This window comes from Pyrus communis, chromosome 15 (genome assembly GCF_041283825.1).
Source record: "Pyrus communis isolate YQ-2024b chromosome 15, ASM4128382v1, whole genome shotgun sequence".
NCBI classification, from domain to species: domain Eukaryota; kingdom Viridiplantae; phylum Streptophyta; class Magnoliopsida; order Rosales; family Rosaceae; genus Pyrus; species Pyrus communis.
In genome coordinates this window covers 41,017,856-41,038,611 of record NC_142579.1, presented here as the reverse complement: position 1 = coordinate 41,038,611, position 20,756 = coordinate 41,017,856, and the positions used below count along the sequence as shown (strand labels likewise).

General features: G+C 36.3%; 3 protein-coding genes across 3 annotated transcripts; 2 read left to right on the top strand and 1 right to left on the bottom strand.

Moving 5' to 3' along the window:
• The first annotated feature begins 555 nt into the window (after positions 1–555).
• Positions 556–2,449, top strand: LOC137748352 (uncharacterized). Its single transcript, XM_068488500.2, has 2 exons — positions 556–730; positions 856–2,449. Exons 1-2 carry the CDS (start codon positions 556–558, stop codon positions 1,113–1,115), a joined length of 435 nt encoding a protein of 144 aa, XP_068344601.1. The 3' UTR covers positions 1,116–2,449.
• LOC137734075 (large ribosomal subunit protein eL39z/eL39x) lies at positions 1,862–2,511 on the bottom strand. The gene is made up of 3 exons (XM_068473348.2): positions 2,376–2,511; positions 2,179–2,282; positions 1,862–2,065 (listed from the first exon to the last, which is right to left on the bottom strand). Exons 1-3 carry the CDS (start codon positions 2,376–2,378, stop codon positions 2,017–2,019), a joined length of 156 nt encoding a protein of 51 aa, XP_068329449.1. The 5' UTR covers positions 2,379–2,511; the 3' UTR covers positions 1,862–2,016.
• Positions 2,512–7,483: 4,972 nt separating this feature from the next.
• On the top strand, positions 7,484–8,577 carry LOC137734068 (ethylene-responsive transcription factor ERF003-like). The gene is made up of 2 exons (XM_068473336.2): positions 7,484–7,683; positions 7,777–8,577. The coding sequence occupies exons 1-2, from the start codon at positions 7,601–7,603 to the stop codon at positions 8,231–8,233; spliced, it is 540 nt and encodes a 179-aa protein (XP_068329437.1). The 5' UTR covers positions 7,484–7,600; the 3' UTR covers positions 8,234–8,577.
• The last annotated feature ends 12,179 nt before the right edge of the window (positions 8,578–20,756 follow it).

Sequence of the window (20,756 nt, the reverse complement as noted above, 5' to 3'; positions counted from 1 at the left end):
TTAAATGTATTTAACCAACTGAGTTATAAATATTTTGTAAGTTATTATTCCGTTGAATTCTTTAGGTTAACCGCGGTCGCCTGCGCACCAACCCACGTTTAGTTGTTTCTAGAGACCATAATCCCTCCCTAATCATACCCATAAACATGTTTTTTGTCCTCTTAAGTGGAGTTTTGCCAAGATTCTAACCACAAACCCACTCGTCAACATTATGCTGACCATTCCCCCTCCTAGTTTTCCCATCCTAAATGGTTGAATAATGACATTGGCATGAGAAGAAAATCAAAAGACAGCATAAAATATTTGAGAAATTTTGCGTTTTTTATCAACAAAAATGTAAATTTAGAATGACTAAAAATCTCCACGTTTTTTTTCACTTTATACCCAACCCTAGAGAGAAAATAAGGCGATTCCGGCCGATTTGCTTCATAACATGTGACCAAAATGTAGTATATGAACCCACCAATCTGCTCATACTCCTCAACACCTCAACCTCATTAGTCACTAATTCCACCTTAATGACGTTTCTCTAATCCTTCGTTCAGGAATTTGAAGATGGGTTCCAGTTTCTCTTCACAAGGGCTGGTTTTGATTGTCGTCGCTGTCTCTTTGTTGGCGGTTGGGCAGGCTAAAACTGTCGTTGTAGGAGGCTCCGAAGGTTGGCGTTTCGGCTTCAACTACACTGACTGGACTCTCAAAAATGGCCCCTTTTACATAAAGGACACGCTAGGTTAGTCAACCGGCTGTGTGGTGCCGATCAACCGGTTACTTACATCCCGTAACTATCTTGCATTGGAGAAAATTCCTGTTTTCATAATGTGTACCTTATATATTTCACATTTTATTGATGTGCAGTTTTCAAGTACAGTCCGCCAAGCAATGCCGGCGTTCATGACGTGTACTTCCTACCGGACCGGTGGAGCTACATAACATGTGACTTCCGGAGGGAAAAGCTGGTGGGAAAAGCTACGCAGGGAGGCGGCCAGGGGTTTAAGTTCGTGCTGAACCAGTGGAGGCCACACTACTTTGCTTGTGGTCAGGGAGCCAACAGGTCTCACTGCAACCAGGGGTTGATGAAGTTCTTCGCCGTGCCATGGCCACACTGGCATTTATAATCGATGCCATAGATGAGATTTTTTGGTCGTTAACTTACATATTTGAGTAGAGTGCCAAATAACCCCTAATTATCACAAAACTGTCACTTACCCGCCCAACAATTTTTTTTTTTTTTTAATAAATGAAATTATCTATACTAAAATGATGGGGAAGTAGACTAAACTTCACAATGGATTAACAATGATGTGGTTCAAATTCGTGTTTGGCAACAATCGAAGCTAATACCTCTCATTTACAAGTGCAGAGGAATATCACTAAACCGTAGTACTAAATAGCTACCCAGTCAACTATTTATTCCTACTAACTTACCCCTTTAACTAGTAAGACACTGCCAAGTACCCTCTGTTGTTATATTCCATTCAAATTTCCGTAATTAAGTAATTACGTAATCATTTCCACTTCAATCAAGTAATTACATTGGCGACGATCGATTTCCATTTTGGGAGAGAGGTATGTTGAAGAGAGGGACGAACGATTTCCATTTTGGGAGAGACGTATGTTGAAGAAAGAGGCGAAGGATTTTCATTTGGAGGAGATTACAAGGTAATTAGAAAGAGGCGAACGAAATTCTGGGAATTTAAAGGAATAAGTTTAACTTGATGAATGATGTCCTTCTAATCCCCGGCAAATGAAAAATGAATTCACATCCCTTCAACATGACTACCTTGAATATTAAAGTTATCCAATCCTAATTACCAATCAAACACTTGGTGTCTATACCAACTTCATAGAACCCAAGCAAAAGGAAAACAACATTCTCCAGCAGATATATAAAGGGGAAGCCAAAAGCACTTGTGAAAAAATACAAAACATTTTCATGTCCGAATCAAAAACTAAAACCCCTAAATCAAAATTACAAAATATGCTTAATTTCCATTGAGAATTTGGGAGCAAGGCACCTCAGAATCCGAGCTTGGTGCGGCGCCAGTGCCTGCGTTTCGCATTGTACCTGATCCACAACACGAACAAAATCGAAAAACCGTAAGCATCTGGGAACCGATCAAGAAAAAACAAATGAGAATTACGAAATAATTAGAGTAATTAGAGTAAGTATTTATGGACCTGATGGTGTTGTCGGTCCTCATACGGATCCAGTGAGGGATGGGCCTGTTCTGCCTCATCTTCTTCGCCAGCTTCTTCTTGATCATGAAGCTCTTGTGCGACGGCTGTGCGTATTTACCAAAAGAACCCACATCAGAAACTCAATCATTTTCCAGTAATTCAATATACAGAAAGAGAGAGACGAGAAAGTGAGTCACCATTTTTGCGAGCTTGGAGATGCGCCGCGAAATTTACAGCGGAGAGCAAAACAGCGAAACCCTAACAGCGCCAAGACTGTACAAGACGAGCGCTTTTCAGTTTTAATACAAGGAAAGGGTAAAAATGGAATTCAATTATTTGTGGCCCAAAACATAACCAATTTAAAGTCGGTGAATGTCAGTTCAAAGGCCCAGCTTCTATGGGGCTCTACATAATACTTTCCTTCATCTACAACATATTCCAAGCCCAATGCCCAGTAAGGTTCGTAACTTCTTATGAGTTTTCTTTTTCTTTTTTTTTTTAATACTCGTCCGAGTTAACAAAATGTCGTGTGCCACACTTAGTCATTTTACTTTGTAATTTATTTTTTTTGCAATGCGTGTTTTTTTTTTTTTTTGGGTGAGAAATTTGAACTTTGAAAAATAATTGTCTATTTAACCATTCAGTACTAAGGTCTGGCAGTGTTCACCTTTACTTGAAAGTGAGAGATCTTATGTTTGAATCTCGTGGATGGCGAATTCGATATCAAATTAGGCTGCTCATTGTGTGGCTTAACTAAAATTCTCCTCTTAATATAAAAATATCGATGTATTAAAAAAAAAAAAAAACATTTACTTGACCTTCGAAATTGAATAAAATAACGGAGAATTAAATAATAGTTAGCAAATAAGCCCAAACAGGAGTCAGCTTGATTCTGACATGGAGGCGTATAACCATCCAGCCCAAACTCTACAACAACCAAACCCAAAGACACGGTCGCACTCACACATGGAGTATGACAACTCGTCTATAATCACATAAAATTTTGTAGTGTGACGATTATACTTACACGTAATGTTATTAATTCAAGAGTTATAACAAAGTTAATATTTCATAGATTTAAAGTATTCTATCACCAAATATGTATATAATACTTTGTGATAATCGTACTGAATAATTTATCAGACTTATCTAATTTTAATTTGATGATTGTATCAAATTGTTAGAGTCACAACATAGTTAACTTTCGTGTTGTATTTGATCAATCGACAAAATATTGAGTTTCTATTGAACCACATGCATGACGCATGCATGGTAGCTGACCCTCCATTCTCCTTCTACGCAACTCACACACAACTACACCAACATGTGGTTGATCTTTGACTAATTATTGTGGCTTTTTAATTGCCCCGATAATGGTAATACATATTACGTCTAAATTGTATGTAACTTCGTACAGTAATTTACAGCTCGCACAATTACAAGTATTCAGCTTAAAATTCGAAATCATCTTTAAATCTCCTCTCCTAAGATCTCGGGTATGAATTTCCCCCAATTATAATCCCGCTGTACTATATCAACAACGCGGTTGGTGTCTTGGGGTTAGAAAGTTCAGTTTTTATGGGCACATATGTCATTTTGATTGCAATTTTGTATTATGCTAATGATGTGACGGGATTGTGACTGTGTTGTCCAAAGTTTGAAATGAAGCGAGAGTAGATGGTAGTGGTGCAAAAATCCCATGGGATGCGGGGACAAACATTTCGCTGGACGACGCGTACATTTATACGGTACCTATCACAATCACAAAAACCAGTAGCGCATGTGGGCATGCAAAGCTGGTTACCAACATAGCAAATCACATGACGCATTGGATGTTTCGGGTTCGATACATGAATTAATTAATCACATGTTTATCTACTAAAATTGATGTTTTCAATTATTTTTGTTTATGATTTCACTTGTGTTATTTAATTTCTCGGTATATAGTGTACTCTTTTTTTCAAAATTTTATTTGCGTTTACTAACACATACGTGTCTCCAATACTACAAAGTGTACTTGAAAATTTGTAATCAGATTTAGTAGGGTGATAACTTATCAAAGTTCCATCTCATTCGTGGAAACACATTTTTGACACGTATTTTTATGGCTCTCATTCCGTAATTTATTTCAAAGACATCTTAGTTCATCCTTGCAAAAAATTACATAAATTTAAAACTATTAAGATATTTATTTGAAATGAAGAAAATTTTAAAAAACAGTTATACAAATAAATACTAAATTTAATCCAATGGTGAAATGACTTCGGATTTGGATGATTTGTTTATAGAGATGATATTTGAATAAATACATAAAAGATAAACGGTTGAATTTTTAAAATACATTGCGAACGAGATCACTCAAAAACATGTATCAAAAAGTTTGTCTCCAAATAAATATATATTATGTAATTACAAATCATAACATTTCACTAAAACAAACAAAAACCTAGTCTAAAAGGATTATGATATTCCTATTTTTTGTCAAGGATTGTGATATCCCTTGATAACAACATTCAATGTTTCTATAGCCATCAAACAAAATAAAAATTTAATCTATGTCCTTTAAACTTGATTATAATTCAACGGATCAAATAGATTTATGTGTTTGCATGTGACTCGGGAGAGGGTTAGTCCAAAATTGACAAATTGACATTTCTGGACTGGACCGCGTCATGGCCCAGAAAAACCGTCTCAAGCGTTTGCTTCTTTGCTTCAACTTTTGCTCCCATCACCCACGTTCGTGTTATACCATCTCCGGTCCCACACCACGCGCTTCCATCTTGGGCCCGCCTCTTTCCCGCGTAATTAAAATATTTTTCCAACCCAAGGTTTAGCTGTAAACCAGGATGATTAGTGACAAAGATTAACGCTAACATGCTGTTTGTTCTTTTTGTCTTTGCTCTTACCACCTCTTCCCCCTTTTTCTTTCCTCTTTTCACAAAATGTCTCATCTTTTTTCTTCTTTTTTGAATCCGATCAAGGAAATTCGTTACGGTACCATGGTAAAAAAAATTCAAAAGCCTATATATGTGCAAGTGAATTCAAACAAATCGTACGACTTTTTTGCTTTTGTGTGTTTTTTGTGCACATGATTACGATTAATGCGACAAAAATGTTACTGAAATCAGTCATGTAAGCACGTGAAGTCTAATTTTGGTCAATACAAAATCAATCAAGATTCGCTTCTTTTGGTTAATCCACAATATTATTGTGGATAAAGCTAAATTATATATGCTGCTAAAATGGGTCTCATCATGAGACTAACACCGATCAACAATAATTGAAATGTCTAACGGTGACACCAGGTGGTACGAGCAACATGTGATCTAGCATTACTATTTAACTGGGTCCGCCTCTTTCTTGCTTCTTTTTTCAATCCGATCAAGAAAATTCATTATGGTACAATGGTAAAAAAAAAAATTCAAAAGCCTATATATATGTGCGAGTGAAATCAAACAAGGGCGTCAAGTCTAATTCTTTGTGTGTGTGGTCATAGTTTATGTGACGAAAATGTTATTCGAATCTAATTCTGGTCAATCATGTTTGTTGAACGTATGATGTAAAATCAGTCAAGATTGGCACCTTTTGGTTAATCCTCAATGTTATTGCGGATAAAGCTAATTATACATACTACAAAAGTAGGTTTTACCATAAGACAAAGACTAATCAACAACACTTGAATGTCTAACGGTAACTTTAGACAGTATGATCAAAATATGATATGTCTAGCATTACCGTTTACCTTTACCGCTTACCTTTTTGTTTATAGGGTTTGCACTGTCCACGTGTCGAAATGCAAGAGGTCTTGACACCAAAACTAATTTTAATCTGCAAACTGGAAGGTGGTTTCCAATGGGCACGCTCACTCTTGATGCCTCCAAAAAAGGAAACACAAAAGTCATGAATAGCTGCAGCAACTTGGAAAAGAGAGATAGATACTCATGGAAAAATAATACTCGTCAAAAAATCCAAGTTAAATTAATTTCTTACACAAAAAAATCCTCTGATATTTTTGCGGAAATCCTGCAAGAAAATCTCTAAAAAAGGCAGTTACAGCAGCTTATGCACTGCATCTGAGTACGGAGAATCCCGGTTTTACAAATTGGGGCATGGCAAATTGGCAATCCGAAACACACCAACACATTGGTTTTTGTCTGCTCCCGTTTTCCAATGTCTCCAATTTTTGTTTACTTCAAAATTGAAGATGCAGAACAGTACAATCAATATGACAAATATCAAGTTGGTTTCTTCTCTAGCTGCAAATTGATCCTTAAAATAAGGCCGAAGATTTGTTTACTTGAAAATTGAGATTGTTACATGTTCGTTGTCGTTAGTTTTGAGTTATATATTCACACCTTAACACCTTTCACAGCAAGTTATTTACGTATTAGGTTTACCAATTAGTGATTTTCCGTCACGCGTGTTGAATTAAGAGAGTTTTAACAAAAATTCACAGTACTGTTCACTTTAACGAAAAATCACATTTTTACACTAAAAAGTCAAACTTGGTACTATTCACTTTACTTTTTATTTTGTCCTTATAGTTAAAACTCAAAGTTTTCAAATCATTTTCATTAGTTTTCTTTTGAATTAAACGCTCATATTCAGCTACATGTAATTATGTTGGTTCATGAATCTTTAATCAATGTGTCTCACTCATATTATGGCTTGACCCAGTCATATTGTGGTACCAATAATTTTACTGTCTACCCTCCAAAAAACAGAGCATGCAAACCTATCAGTTTTGATCATTGCCTATAAGCAATCAGTTGCAAGTTTGTGCAACTTGATATTATCAAAACATACATCAAACTGAAACTCCAAGATTCCTTAAAAAAATTATTAATACAATAATGAATATTATAAAGTTCATAACCATAAAAAAAAGGAGTTGCCATTCTTATTATACTCTGTAATTATTTGCATACATGTAAAAATTCATATGATTTATTTTGTCTTTTTGTTTCCTGCTTAGACCGAACCGAACTCACATGAAGAATCTGCGGGGGACTTTGACATTAGATTTTCTTGAGGAATAGAAGGTCCATGAAAAGCAACAGAATTCCAATCGAATCCAATTTACAATACTACAGCCATGTGAATTGAATTTGGTTCAGTTTGAAACTTTCCCCTCGGATTTTTGTTAAAAAAAATCACATCAGTTTGCAGCAAAAGTTTGAAGCCAACTGGTAAATAATAAGACACAGAGAAAAAGAACCCTAGAGTCCAAGTTCTTGTGGGACCCAAGTCCTTAGAGAAAAACAAAAGGGAGAGGGAGGGAGCCTCCAAATTGTCCTTATATCTGTCTGACAAACCCAACTGCAAAATCCCCTCTCCCCTCAAACTTTCCTCTCACTTGGCATTTCTTCTCTGAGGCATTTTCACAAACACTTTCTAAAAGAAACGTTTCTTTTGCACAGCAATGGCGAGACCGCAACAGCGATATCGAGGCGTCCGACAAAGGCACTGGGGCTCTTGGGTCTCCGAGATCCGCCACCCTTTATTGTAAGTCCACGCTTTAAAACATGACAGTTTCTTACGTTCGCGTTTCTGGTTGTAACTTGGAAACTAAGCGAAACGTCTCTTTTTCTTGTGCAGGAAGACTAGAATTTGGCTGGGAACATTCGAAACGGCGGAAGACGCGGCGAGAGCTTACGACGAAGCGGCGAGGCTAATGTGCGGGCCGAGAGCAAGAACAAACTTCCCTTATAACCCAAATGCGTCTCAGTCCTCGGCCTCCAAACTTCTCTCGGCAACTTTGACAGCAAAACTGCACAGATGCTACATGGCTTCACTCCAAATGACCAAAACTTCACTACAAGAGCCAAAAAAACCGAAAACTTTAGTGTCATCGGGCGCGAAAATGCCAGAGATGATCAGACCGGAAATTCAGCAAGGACGAGAGGAGAATTGGGTTGTGAGGGAAGTTAAAGTAGAGAGCAGCAGCCAGCAGTTCAAGCCACTTGAAGATGATCACATTGAGCAGATGATTGAGGAGTTACTGCATTACGGGTCCATTGAGTTATGCTCTGTTGTGCCACCACAACCTACCTAAAGTGTACTTCTTTACTTGCCCGCCCGCTTCCCTGCTGTGGTTTCGCTGGATAGTAGACAAGAACAGTGAAAATCTCGTTAATCCATTCATGCACGTTACTGATTAGAACCATTCCAAAAACTCCGACCGGAAGGCCTTATATTTATTTCTCTGCCGATGCAAACTCATGCAGCAGATTTAACCCAATTTTCTCAAACTTGCTAGAAATTGAAGTCCTCGGCTGCATCATTAGATTTAGAACCCCATTTGGACTACCTTCTAAGCAACCCATTTGATGATGCTATTTGTACATTATTGTTATTATTAATTCTATGCTTAATTATCCATGGTTTTAATTGTTTCCAGTTCATCGTCTCCGCAGTAAGCGCAAGTGATTTGGATTTCTTCTGAAAGTTGCAGAACCGATGTTGTTAGCCACTCATTTTATTTATTTTATTTGGAAGTACATGGAAAATTCGAAGATCGTATAAAAGTGAATGCAGAAAATTCAACGAATTAGTTTGCCCTGTACTGCTGTACATACAAATATCAGTTTCCATGTCCGGACGAAGGGAGAAAACGAGAGCACTGTCTGTTTTCTTGTGCACCTTTAATCTTTCCAAGAAAACAAATAATATAATTGCTCAGTGCCGTGCAGTTTTCTTGTGCACCTTTAATCTTTCCAAGAAAACAAATAATATAATTGCTCAGTGCCGTGGCTAGTGCGTGCACGGTACTGTAATCTCATCAGAAAAGTTATCACACTGATCAGGTGAAAAGTAATTGTTTTAAATTAGGGCCTTCCAGACAACGCATGGTTTTCTGGCTTTTTATCTTCAAATTTAAGAAGCAAAATAATTAAAGTTGTTTTGACTTATGAACCCTAGCGAAACCAACTTATGAGCAGGCTTTTTGTTGGGAATTTGCCGATTTATTCAGAAAAAAATGGACACACTTTCTCATACCTTGCTATTTGAATCCACTAACAATTTGGAGTATTTGTATACATATAACGAGCCCCTCACAAGAAGAGAGACTTTCCTGCACATCGGGATATTGTTCAAGAATACACAATAACATCTTACGAATGTAAGTAAATTGTTCCCTTAAACCGGGATGTGTAAAATATTATTGTAAAATAAAAACAAAACCTTGTTTGGATAAACAAAAAAAGTAAACAAGGGTTTTTTTTTTTTTTTTTTTTTTGGCAGTTCTTAATCCAACTAATTAGAGTGCTTATAAAATATGTTCATCTTAATTATACCTACTGGATTCAACCAAAATGGCAATCCCAACTTTTCTGTTTAATTTATGCAACCAAATGCATGTGTGTTGTCCCATCTCTATCAGTGAAAACTTCATGATTGTTCACCTGTTTGGGAATTGATTTTGCTCCCCACAACCATCAAAAACTAAAGTTGTTTACTCTAATTATTTTGTTTTTACCAAAGTGCTTAAATTATGACCAAAGTTAGTGAGTTCACCATCATCAATTGTTTGAAACTTGAGAACTCTCCTGGGGACCATGATCAATTTCCACCTGATCTAAAACTCCTTTCCCCATTTCATCAAATTCCCCGTGCAACGAAAATGCAACTGTTTGGATATTTTAATTCACTAAGTTAAAACGCATGACAACATGATTGATTTGAAATATTATAACCATAGTATCGACGTTAATTCATTACAAGTAAATTTTTCTTATCGTATAGAGCATATGTTGCAAAATTACCAGTTGAAACGAGACCGAATCATTAGTTTTCTAGGAAATTCCCCATTTAGACAACAAGCACTTCTTTTACTGAAGATTGATCTGACAACCTGATTAGTATTGAAATGGATGGGTTTTGGCTCTTACTTTTCCACCATTTTTTTGCACATTCCAGAGCATTTTTCCAGGTAAAAAGTAGAAAACTATGGATAATTTAAGCAGTAATTCTTCTGCTCTTTCCATCAATAAAATCAACTCATTAGGGTTTTGGTAAAAACATGCAACGTACGGAATTTGGGTGACCACAATGATCAAACCTGCATTTTGGAGAACAGAACAGAGGCATTCCCTGGAATTTCACACCAGGAGAGAGAAAGAGAAGAGGAGAGAGAGAGAGAGAGAGAGAGAGAGAGAGAGGACTGGAAGAGTCAAAGGAGAGATCTTGATCACAAGAAAAAGCAGTCAAACAAATGATGGTGTATCCAATCATGGTGGTGTATAGAATCTCATGAAGGAATAGTTTTTTGGGGAAGAGACAATCATATTTGGTGCTCAATCTTTTCATAACCCAACAACAAAATTTATATTTAATTGTTTATTTCAAATTTCTCTCTAATTAATGGGAATTATCATTTGTTTTGGCCTTTAAGGTGTCTTAGATCAAGTGCAAAGCATGCAAAAATCCAAAACGCAAATTGCTTTGTTTCAAGGGAGTAGGGAGTGAGAAAAGTCTCTGAAGTGAAAGGTTTGGTGGATGGCCTGCTCTCCCAGCAATGCCAAAATACTTTGAAACTGTTTATGAGCACATAATTCACAATAACACTACTATCATGTTGAATCACCGTCACATAGTATAATTATTTCATTGTTATTAAAACATATTAATCGGTCATTAACTCTAAAACATGAACTTGTTATATTAAATAGTTATGGACTCGTTATTCATCTATATTATAAAGTGTGAATTGAATATACTGCATGATTGTCTTTTAGTATTACACAATAATTTTCGCAACGTGCAGCAGAGCATGTTTACACAAGTTGTTGTTTCCCCCATCCAATAGGCACAAACTGAATTTGATCTTTTCGATGTCTCATACTTCATGTGTTCTTGTTTCCCCCATCCAATAATCACATGGTTGGGGCCTGTGCAGCAGAGCTTGTTTACACAAGTTGTTGAGATATCCACATGGTCCTAATCACAATTACTCTTTAAACTAATCCGAGGAGACAATAATGTGGCATGATAATCTATGAGAAAAGCGGTACTAATCATCTATGTTAATTAGTTAATTAGTCATTAGTCACGTAATTTTCTGTTGGGTAGGGGATGGGCCAGGCAGTGGTTTCACCAAATTAGGACATAATCTAGCAGCTTTGAGAGTGCTTAAGAAGGGGGGCTGAGTCTGGATACTTCACATGTGGAGCTTCATTAACTATAATTTACCTAATTTGTCAAGTCTCACTGTGCTTTGATGGAAATGTTATTCTGTTTTCTATAGGAAGAAGGATCCGGAGAAATCACACGAGATCAAGTGGAAATCCGTGACTTAATAGAAGTAAAGTATTGTTGACTAAACATCTAAAAGTAAAGTATTGTTCTCGTTTAGTACTACGGTCTAGTGATACTCCTATTTACTAGTAAGTAAAAAGTCTTGAGTCCGATTCTCGTCAACGACGAATTTGAACCACATTATTATTATCTCATTGTGAGGTCTAATCCACTTTACATCCCTTCAGGATAAATAATATCGTTTGTTAAAAAAAATAAAAAAAATAAAGCATAGTTGTTCCGATGTCCTCATATTTTATTTATCTATCTTTTTGGGTGCTTATTTTTTGTCACTAGATGTTGGGCCGTTAGTTTGGTAATAATCTTCTGGGTGCGTAATATTTTACAAGTTTTCTCTAATGCACATACTACTTACACATGTAAATAAAGACCGTTAGATTAATATGGACGAATGAGATTGACACTTAAACTTAAGTCGCCGGGTTAACAAAACTCGTTCGGTCATCTCCAATCGACCTGGTCAAAGGGCTATAGGGCTAAAAATAATTTGGAATGACACAAAAACCGTTTTCAATTGAGGGCTAGGCCAAAGGGCTTGTGGGGCCCATCGAGCCCAAACCCCCAAACCAGGCTAGTGGGCTAGCCATTTTCAACCAGCCCTCCAGTGCCAGAATGTCAAGCTTGACATTTTTCCAACCCTCAAACTCCACAATGTTAAGCTTGACATTTTGCCAACCCTCCAGCTCAACCCATTTGAATGTCAATGGCTATTTGGCGTTAGCATGACGCCAGTTAACAACGGCTAGCTAACGTCATGCTGCTGTCAGGTTACCGTTGAAATTAAAAAAAAAAAAAATTTGGACAAATTAAAAAAAAAAAATTAAATTTTTTTCTACAAATACCTACAACATTGAAAACTAAATGTAAAAAGTACCACGTAAATAAGAATTCTATCTAAAATTTGCACAACCAATTACATATTGACACGTGACACTCGACATCCTATCCAAAAAATTATTAAGATTACATAAAGATAAGAAATTTGGAAGGTTACTCACTTTAGCGACACGTGTCACTCGAAATCTTATCTGAAAAATTATTGAGATTACATAAAGATAAGAAATATGGATAGTTACTCACGTTAGCGACATGTGTTACTCGAAATCATATCAAAAAAATTATTGAGATTATGTAAAGATAAGAAACCCGGAGGCTATTCATTTGGCAACAAGTGGCACCAAAAATATGTTCAAAAACTTTATTTTAATGTGGTAGTTTAATTTAATTAATCATATTTATTTAATTAGAATAATAAATTATGTTTGACCAATGACCCTTTAGCCCCCTCAGTTGGAGATGATTTTTTGACAAAGGGTAATGTTTGGCCTATGGTCCTTAAACCTCGATTGGAGATGATATAAAATATAGCATATCATTGTTTATTAAAATATAATTTTTTGTAAAACTATAGGGTTAAAGAAAGCCATTTGGCCCTCATTCGATTGAAGATGGCCATAGTTCTCCATCTTCCCTCTGGCGCTGTCCCTCCTCCCTTCCCCTCTGGCGTCTGCCCCTCCTCCCTTCCCCTCTGGCGTCTGCCATCGCCAACTACCCTTTCGGTTTCCGACACATCGCGATTGAATCAAACGATATCTCTTCAACCAAATAAACCTTATAACAATGACGATCATAGAAAAAAAAAAAATCAAAGAAATTGGCGCGGAAATGGCTCGGAATTGGAAAACTAAAGTCAAAAAGGTTTCCCCTTTTACAAATTAATTCCCAATTTAAATCCATCAAGGCCTTTTATCAAAGAGCGTGCAAATAGTTATCTTGTTTTTATTATTAATTAAAGATTCAAGATGGTGGCTGATCCGTTTTGCTTGGAGAAAAGGAAGCCTTGGATAAGGGAGATTGGTTGGGTCGTAAAGATCCAGTTGTTAACGTCGACCGTTCAGATTGATCTTAAAGGTTAAGAAATAATTGTGTATATAAAACATGTGCACTAGAGAAGCTCCGGATTTTGGGTTTGAAACTGCTAGTGTGAAAGTCAGGCTTATGATCAAAGAGAGGTTGAAATGCCTTTGTGAGTCTCTCCGGTCTCCGGAAGGAGAAATTTTTAATTGTGACGGGAATACAAATGGTACATTATGTGTTTTTATATAAGTGATGAAATTTTACTTTTTAAGTTATTAATTTTTTAACACAAATATCTCATCATTTGCATAGTAACATATGGTGTACTACTTCATATTCCGGTTATACTGAAAAATCTCTCCTTATGAAAGGGTCGATATCCGTGGCTTGCCACCACTTATCTCCATTTTTTAAGGGGGAAAAAAAAAAAAACAAACAAAAGCTCACGGCTCTTTTCAGCCTACATAAGTTGGGCCAAAAGGGGTAAAGCCTAACTTGAATTTGAACACTGGGCTTCTAAGTAGGCCCATCAAATATATTAAGAGGCCCAATAAACTCATGTTTTTCGTTCCTAACCTTACTGCCTAATGCCTACACGTAAATGAGGCCTGTTTTAAACATTTTAAAATGAAAGTACTTTCACTCCTTAAGAAGCGCTTGTAACTATTTTATGAAAAGCATGTTGAAAATTTTAATAAAAATGGAAGCATTTCTGATTTCTTCCCTAAATCATCTCCAACTGATTTTATAATCCGTACTCACTTTTATCATTTGCAAGTTATTTTATAATCCAATTACTTTTTAACTGTACTATGAAATATTGTTAGGAGGGTTTTTATTATTTAGAGTTTATGACTTGTTTGGAAATGATTTTAAAATGAGTGAAAGTGATTTTGGGTTTCAAAATCACGTGAAGCGCATTTTAGAATAAGCACAAATTATATGTTTCTTGCAAAAAGTCATTTCAGGGTTTTTTTCAAGATTCACTTACATTTTTACTTTAGATTAGTTCTAAAAGCACTTTCAGTCATTTAAAAAAAAAAAAAAAACTTCCAAATTTAAAACGTTTTTAATCATTTCAAAAGTAGTTCCGCACATACCAAATGTTTTGTCATTTTGTTAAGTTTGAAGTAGTCTCTACTCAGTTGTTGCAAATATGAATTCATTCAACTTGAGGGTCACCCACTATGGAACCTAAGTACCTAACGTTGACAATCTAAATTTTATAAAAAAATCAGAATCCAAAACATCAAAAATATTTAAAATGGGTGATTAAAATAGGAGCCGAATCCAAAGGGAAAGTATAACTTAACTCTGTTTTTAAGTGCAGAAGTTGAAATGTTGGATTGGATTAGCTGCTCTTAATTTAAGATTTAGGGTTTAGTTTAGTGGTAAGCGTGCTTAATCCAGATTCATATACCCGCAGAAAATAATGACCGCAAAATTAGGTGTGGACTGCGTTGTGGAGTATGCTTAAAGTTTAGGGAATATTTGCACATGGTGGGGATTCTTCTGTTTTTTGACTTGATGAATGTTAGGTTAACCTCTACGCTCCTGTAATCTTTCATTGGCTAGTGCATATTCTAGTTAAAATATTAAAAATTTAAGAGATAGTGTACCGGTTCGCTACTAATCAATACTGATATTACCTCTAACTTAACCATGTGTTAAACTTTAAAACTAGTCTAGCAACACACTGCTAATTAACAACCGAATTTTCTAAGCTTAATCATTTGCACATACAAGCGAATGTGAGGTACTATACAATAGACTAAAATAAGGACCTTGAATGAAGGATTGAGACCCACCTTGGATTTTTGTGTTCGGATCCCGTGGATCGAGAGATCCGGCCACTCAATTTCAATCTTACAACCTCCAATAACTGATCACACTACTCACTTTACAAAAATCTAAAAACTTGAACTGTCTGGATCTCTCGATCCACAATTCCGAACAATCTCCTTCCTTGAATGAGCCTTTTTGTGCAGGAAACTGCAAGAAAAAGAGTAGTTAGAAGTACTTTCATTTGGACTCTAGTCACTCCGGACTGAGTCTGCTCCTTCAAGTCCCCTCAAAATTGGTTAACTACTGTGTCTTTGTCTGTTAGCATTTGCTTTGACGAGTTTTCTTAAAACCAATATGAAGACTCCAAAACGCTCCACTTCGGTGTAAGTTCAAGTCAAAATCAATATAGTCAATGCAATTGAACTTGATTTGCATTTACTGCCATTTTGTATATTGATATAAGAAAATTCAATAACGTACTATAAATATTATAAGACAACCCTAAATATACAATAAGCAGTAATGTATAAGAATTTAGCGTCTTTTCATCAAACGTTTAGCGTTCTTTCTATTTAATCTTTGATTAAGAGTCTGTCACCCGCTCCATTCGAGCATCTTCCCTAAGCCCATCATTTTCATATGCCTCAATTTCTTGGAAATTTCACAGAAAAAATCATCAGAAAAACCTCACAATCACATTAATTTGTGGTCTGATTTGTAAAGATAAAAGTACAATTAAAAGGAACGGTCGAGTACCTAGAGACTAGAGTACCAGCTGGCAATTTTAAAGCAGAAGACCAAGGAAGGAGACAAAATAAAGGATGACTTTGCCAAGCACAAAATGCTTTGGATTTCTATGGTAGTTTGATGACAAAAGCAAAATAAATGGGTCACCGCTGTCTGATACTCTTGTGAAGTTTTCAACAGTTCGAACTACTAGAAACACCTAATAATTCAGATTTATGTTTATAAGATTTTTTTTTTTTTGGTCAGCAAAAAAAAAGATGCAACACATGCACTTCTCAAAAGTCACCTATCCTAATATGGCTCTCACTCAAATTCACTTGATATCAAAATTCTAAAAAGATTCAATGCATGTGAGTTGGTATGATCGTATCTCCTATTAGATTAGCTAGTAAGCAAAAATAATATTTTCTCAACTCAATCATGACTATTCATTTTCTATATTACGATATAATGTTATGCTTCTTATTTGTCGAAAGTTTAGATTTAACTTTTGCAAATGACGAGTTCCCCTTGTAAAACTTACTAACTCAGTGTTTCACTATAATTGCATATCCCAACAATTATGGGATGCATGTATTTATAATACTTTCATGATAACAGTTTGGGTTTGAAAACCCTAGATACAAGGAGTGTTTGAAAAACAAAATACAAACAGAAAACCAAAGAGAAGATTACATCCACATGTTTAGATTACCACAGAAAACCAATCAAACAAACAAGTCCTAGAAACTAGGAACAGCTGAGCGGATAAGAGTTTGATCCAAGTCAAACTCCTCAAGTTGCGGTGATTTCTTTAGCATACTGACCTCATCTAACAGCCCCCCGCAAGCTGACAGGTTGTGGAACAACGGGAAGCTTGGAGACAAGGAACTTAAACCGAGACGAAGACAGACCTTTGGTAAACAAGTCAGCAAGTTGATCTTGCGAACAAAGATAATTAACCAATAATTGCCCACGAACCACCTGCTCCCGTACATAGTGATAATCGACTTCCAAGTGTTTAGTTCGTGCATGGAAAACTGGATTAGACGCGAGAGCTATGGAAGATATATTGTCACACCAGATTTGAGGACGAACCAAATACAAATGCAGATCTTTGAATAATGATCTTAACCAGGAGAGCTCAACCGCAGTGTATGCCAACTGCCTATACTCGGCTTCAGCACTAGACCTAGAAACAGTCTTCTGCTTCTTTGAACTCCAAGATATAAGGTTGGAACCAAGATATATACAAAAACCACTAGTTGAATGACGAGTATCCAGATTCCCTGCATAATCCGCATCAGAGAAAGCACTGAGTTGAGTAGGTCCAGGTTTATATAGAAGACCATGAGTATGCGTGGCCTTCAAATATCGTAAAATCCGTTTGACGGCCATCCAGTGAGTTGTTTTGGGAGCATGCATAAACTGGCATACTTGGTTGACAGCATAGGACAGATATGGGCGTGTAATTGTGAGGTATTGTAGTGCTCCAACCATACTACGATACACCTCTGGTTTGTCATACAGTTCTCCCCCATGCGCACTGAGCTTTTAACCAGATGAGACGGGGGTAGATATAGGCTTGGCTTCAATAAATTTGGTGCGAGATAGCAAGTCCAATGCATATTTAGATTGACAGAGATGCATAACAGTCCCATAATAGTTGACTTCAACCCCCAAAAAATAATGAAAGGTTCCTAAGTCTTTTATGGAGAACAACGTACCCAAACGCTGAATTAATCGGGATATTTGGTGAGAACTATTGCCTGTGATGAGTATATCATCCACATAGATTAGGAGAAGCAAATACACGCCGTTTTGTCTGAACATAAATAAACTGTAGTCGCATGTGGATTCCTGGAACCCTAATTCAAGCAAAAAAATCTGAGAACCTCTGAAACCAGGCCCTGGGAGCTTGCTTCAAACAGTAAAGACTACGTTGAAGTTTACACACATGATTTGGGAATTGCTGATCAACAAACCCCGGTGGCTGGCGCATGTAAACTTCTTCCTTTAGAAACCCATGCAGAAACGCATTTTGCACGTCAAGCTGCCTGACCTGCCATTTGTTAGACACAGCAAGACTTAAAACAAGCCTTATCGTACTGTGCTTCCCAGGTGGCTTGAGCTGTCCTCTTCCTCGCCACGATAAACAGGACAGAAGCCATCAATGAGCCATTGATCCAACTAAGGATCATTTGATCCTGTTAGACCCATGCAGTGTACGCAGGGTTCACAGTTGTTACACCAGGCAGATGCTTGGGAGGAGACACCATCGTTCCATCAACATATCTCATCAGATCTCTGCTTTTGAGAATTGGGAGAATTTGGGCCAACCACAGTGGGTAGTTGGTCCTGTCAAGTTTGATGTTAACGACAGTGGTGAAGGGGTGGAACGGATGAGGGGAAGTGGGGTTGGAAGCAGAGAAGAAGGGGACAACATTGTTCTCAGCCATTGAAGCGTGGGAAGAAAAGGAGGATCGGTGTCATTAGACAAAAAAAAGGCTCTGATACCATGTAAAACTTACTAACTCAATGTTTCACTATAATTGCATATCCCAACAATTATGGGATGCATGTATTTATAATACTTTCATGATAACAGTTTGGGTTTGAAAACCCTAGATACAAGGAGCGTTTGAAAAACAAAATACAAACAGAAAACCAAAGAGAAGATTACATCCACATGTTTAGATTACCACAGAAAACCAATCAAACAAACAAGTCCTAGAAACTAGGAACAGCTGAGAGGACAAGAGTTTGATCCAAGTCAAACTCCTCAAGTTGCGGTGATTTCCTTAGCATACTGACCTCGTCTAACACCCCTCTCCTTAATGTTAAAATATCGATGTTATCAACAAAAAAAACTTCAGTGAATGGTGAGTTCGATTCTTCTTAGTGTAAAAATACTTCTGTAAACTTTTTGTGGCTGCTGTGATTTGATGTGCAACTTGGATTGGATTAGTGTGCTGTTTATTAAATTACACATGCCATGTTTCAATCCAAAAACAGACTTATTTAGGGTTGGGTATCTTATCTCAGCCTCTATATGGATGTCCCCACTATTCTGTAGTCAATAGGATCAGGTTATTTGTGGTGAAACTTTTTACAAGAACATTAATTTTTTGTACTTTGGTTCTAACAGGTCTTAACTTTGATCATATACGATGTAAGCAGTGGCAGAATTAAGATTTCATGTGTGGGAGAGTTTCTTACATACATAAGTAATTTGAACGCGTAACATGAGAGATTTGAGTAATTTGCATAAAAATTGAAAAACTTCAAATTCAGCATAAAGAATTTAAAACATTTCACAACACAGAAACATGAATATGAGGTAAAAGAGTAAGCAATAATTTTTTAGAAATATAAGTTACAGCCAAAGAAAAGTTGATAGAATAAGGAGCGGAAATGAAGACTGCATTGCAATAGAAGGAATATAGGGAAAATGAAGCACGTTCTGAAACGGAAAAGAGTTTAGATTGAGAATACACTGAAATTTAAGAATATTAGACTAGTATTCAACCACATCTGTTATAATAACAAGAAGAAAAAGGCGGAACAAGTCCTACTATTCTGATCCTTTAATGGCTCCTCCACCGAATGTAACAGTTGTTCCTAATTTGTATTTTTCTCTTATTTATACAAGAGTGAAAAGTAAAATATGAGAAAAAGGCTGAGGGAGTGGGAGTAAGGCTATATGATATTTGTCCCGTTAGTCCAACGAATATAAAGTGAGAGGAACTTGCATGAAAGTAATAGAATCATAAACTATGAAAGGATTTTACCTTGTTAGTCCCATTTAAATTAAAGGAATGTTTTCATGTTCATTGATTTGCTTGTTCTTTTATAAGAGACAACACACTTACAAATATTTTACAATTCACAATCAGCTGATCCATCCACGTAAATCACAATGTGTCACAACATAATATCGAGCTCACTATAGATATATATATTGTCCTTAAGACCTACTTTGATTAAGTAAAAACCAAGTATCGCTAGACCAGTTACTCATGTACAAAAAAATGATAAACTACTTACAAAAATACTTTTACAATCCATAAATGTGATTTACTATCGAGCTCATTATACACGCATACAGTCACCATATTAGCTTAAGATGAACTTTGAGATATTATCTGATCAAGTAGAAACTGAATATTGCTCAACTTGTTGGTAACGTACGAAAAAATGGTTCTAAGCTGATCAATTTGGTTCTTGACACGCTTTAGGGGGAGACTTTGGCCATTTCCAATTTTTCATTCAAATTTCAAAGGTCCCAAAAGAATGCCCTGCCTTGACTTTTACGTGTTACCATAATGTTTGAGATTTAACAATAGATAGGAAGAATTTTCAGAGTTTATCACAAATCACGTAGCGTGAGAGTTCCTTCAGCATCTTCTCTTGCCCTTTTCTTCCTCCCTGCACGCCTTCATCTTTCTCTTTTACTTCTCCTCATCTATGTAAACTAGACTTACGATTTATTTATGAATCAATCACAGTTTAGCATGTGCATATAATTTTAATGTATTTCATACTTTTAATTCATTACTTTACATACATTTGGCACGATGGTTTTGAATTGTTACAGTGAGACAATGTTCATAATTTCCCTTAATTACTTTTTTTTTTTTTTCCCTGATGAAAGTATAAAGAAACAGAATTGTCTATATGCCAATATAAGAGGTACTAAACAGACGATAAAATGTATAAAACCACAGTATTTAGTACCCATCCACAACTTATTAAATTAAAATGTTGTGATCCATTCTATCTGTTCATGCAAAAAGAGCATGTACAATTTACAAATAGAAGACTCCTTTTACGTGTTGGTTGAAACATGAAAGTCCAATATTTATCTCGACGGTCTCTATTCTCCGTACCTT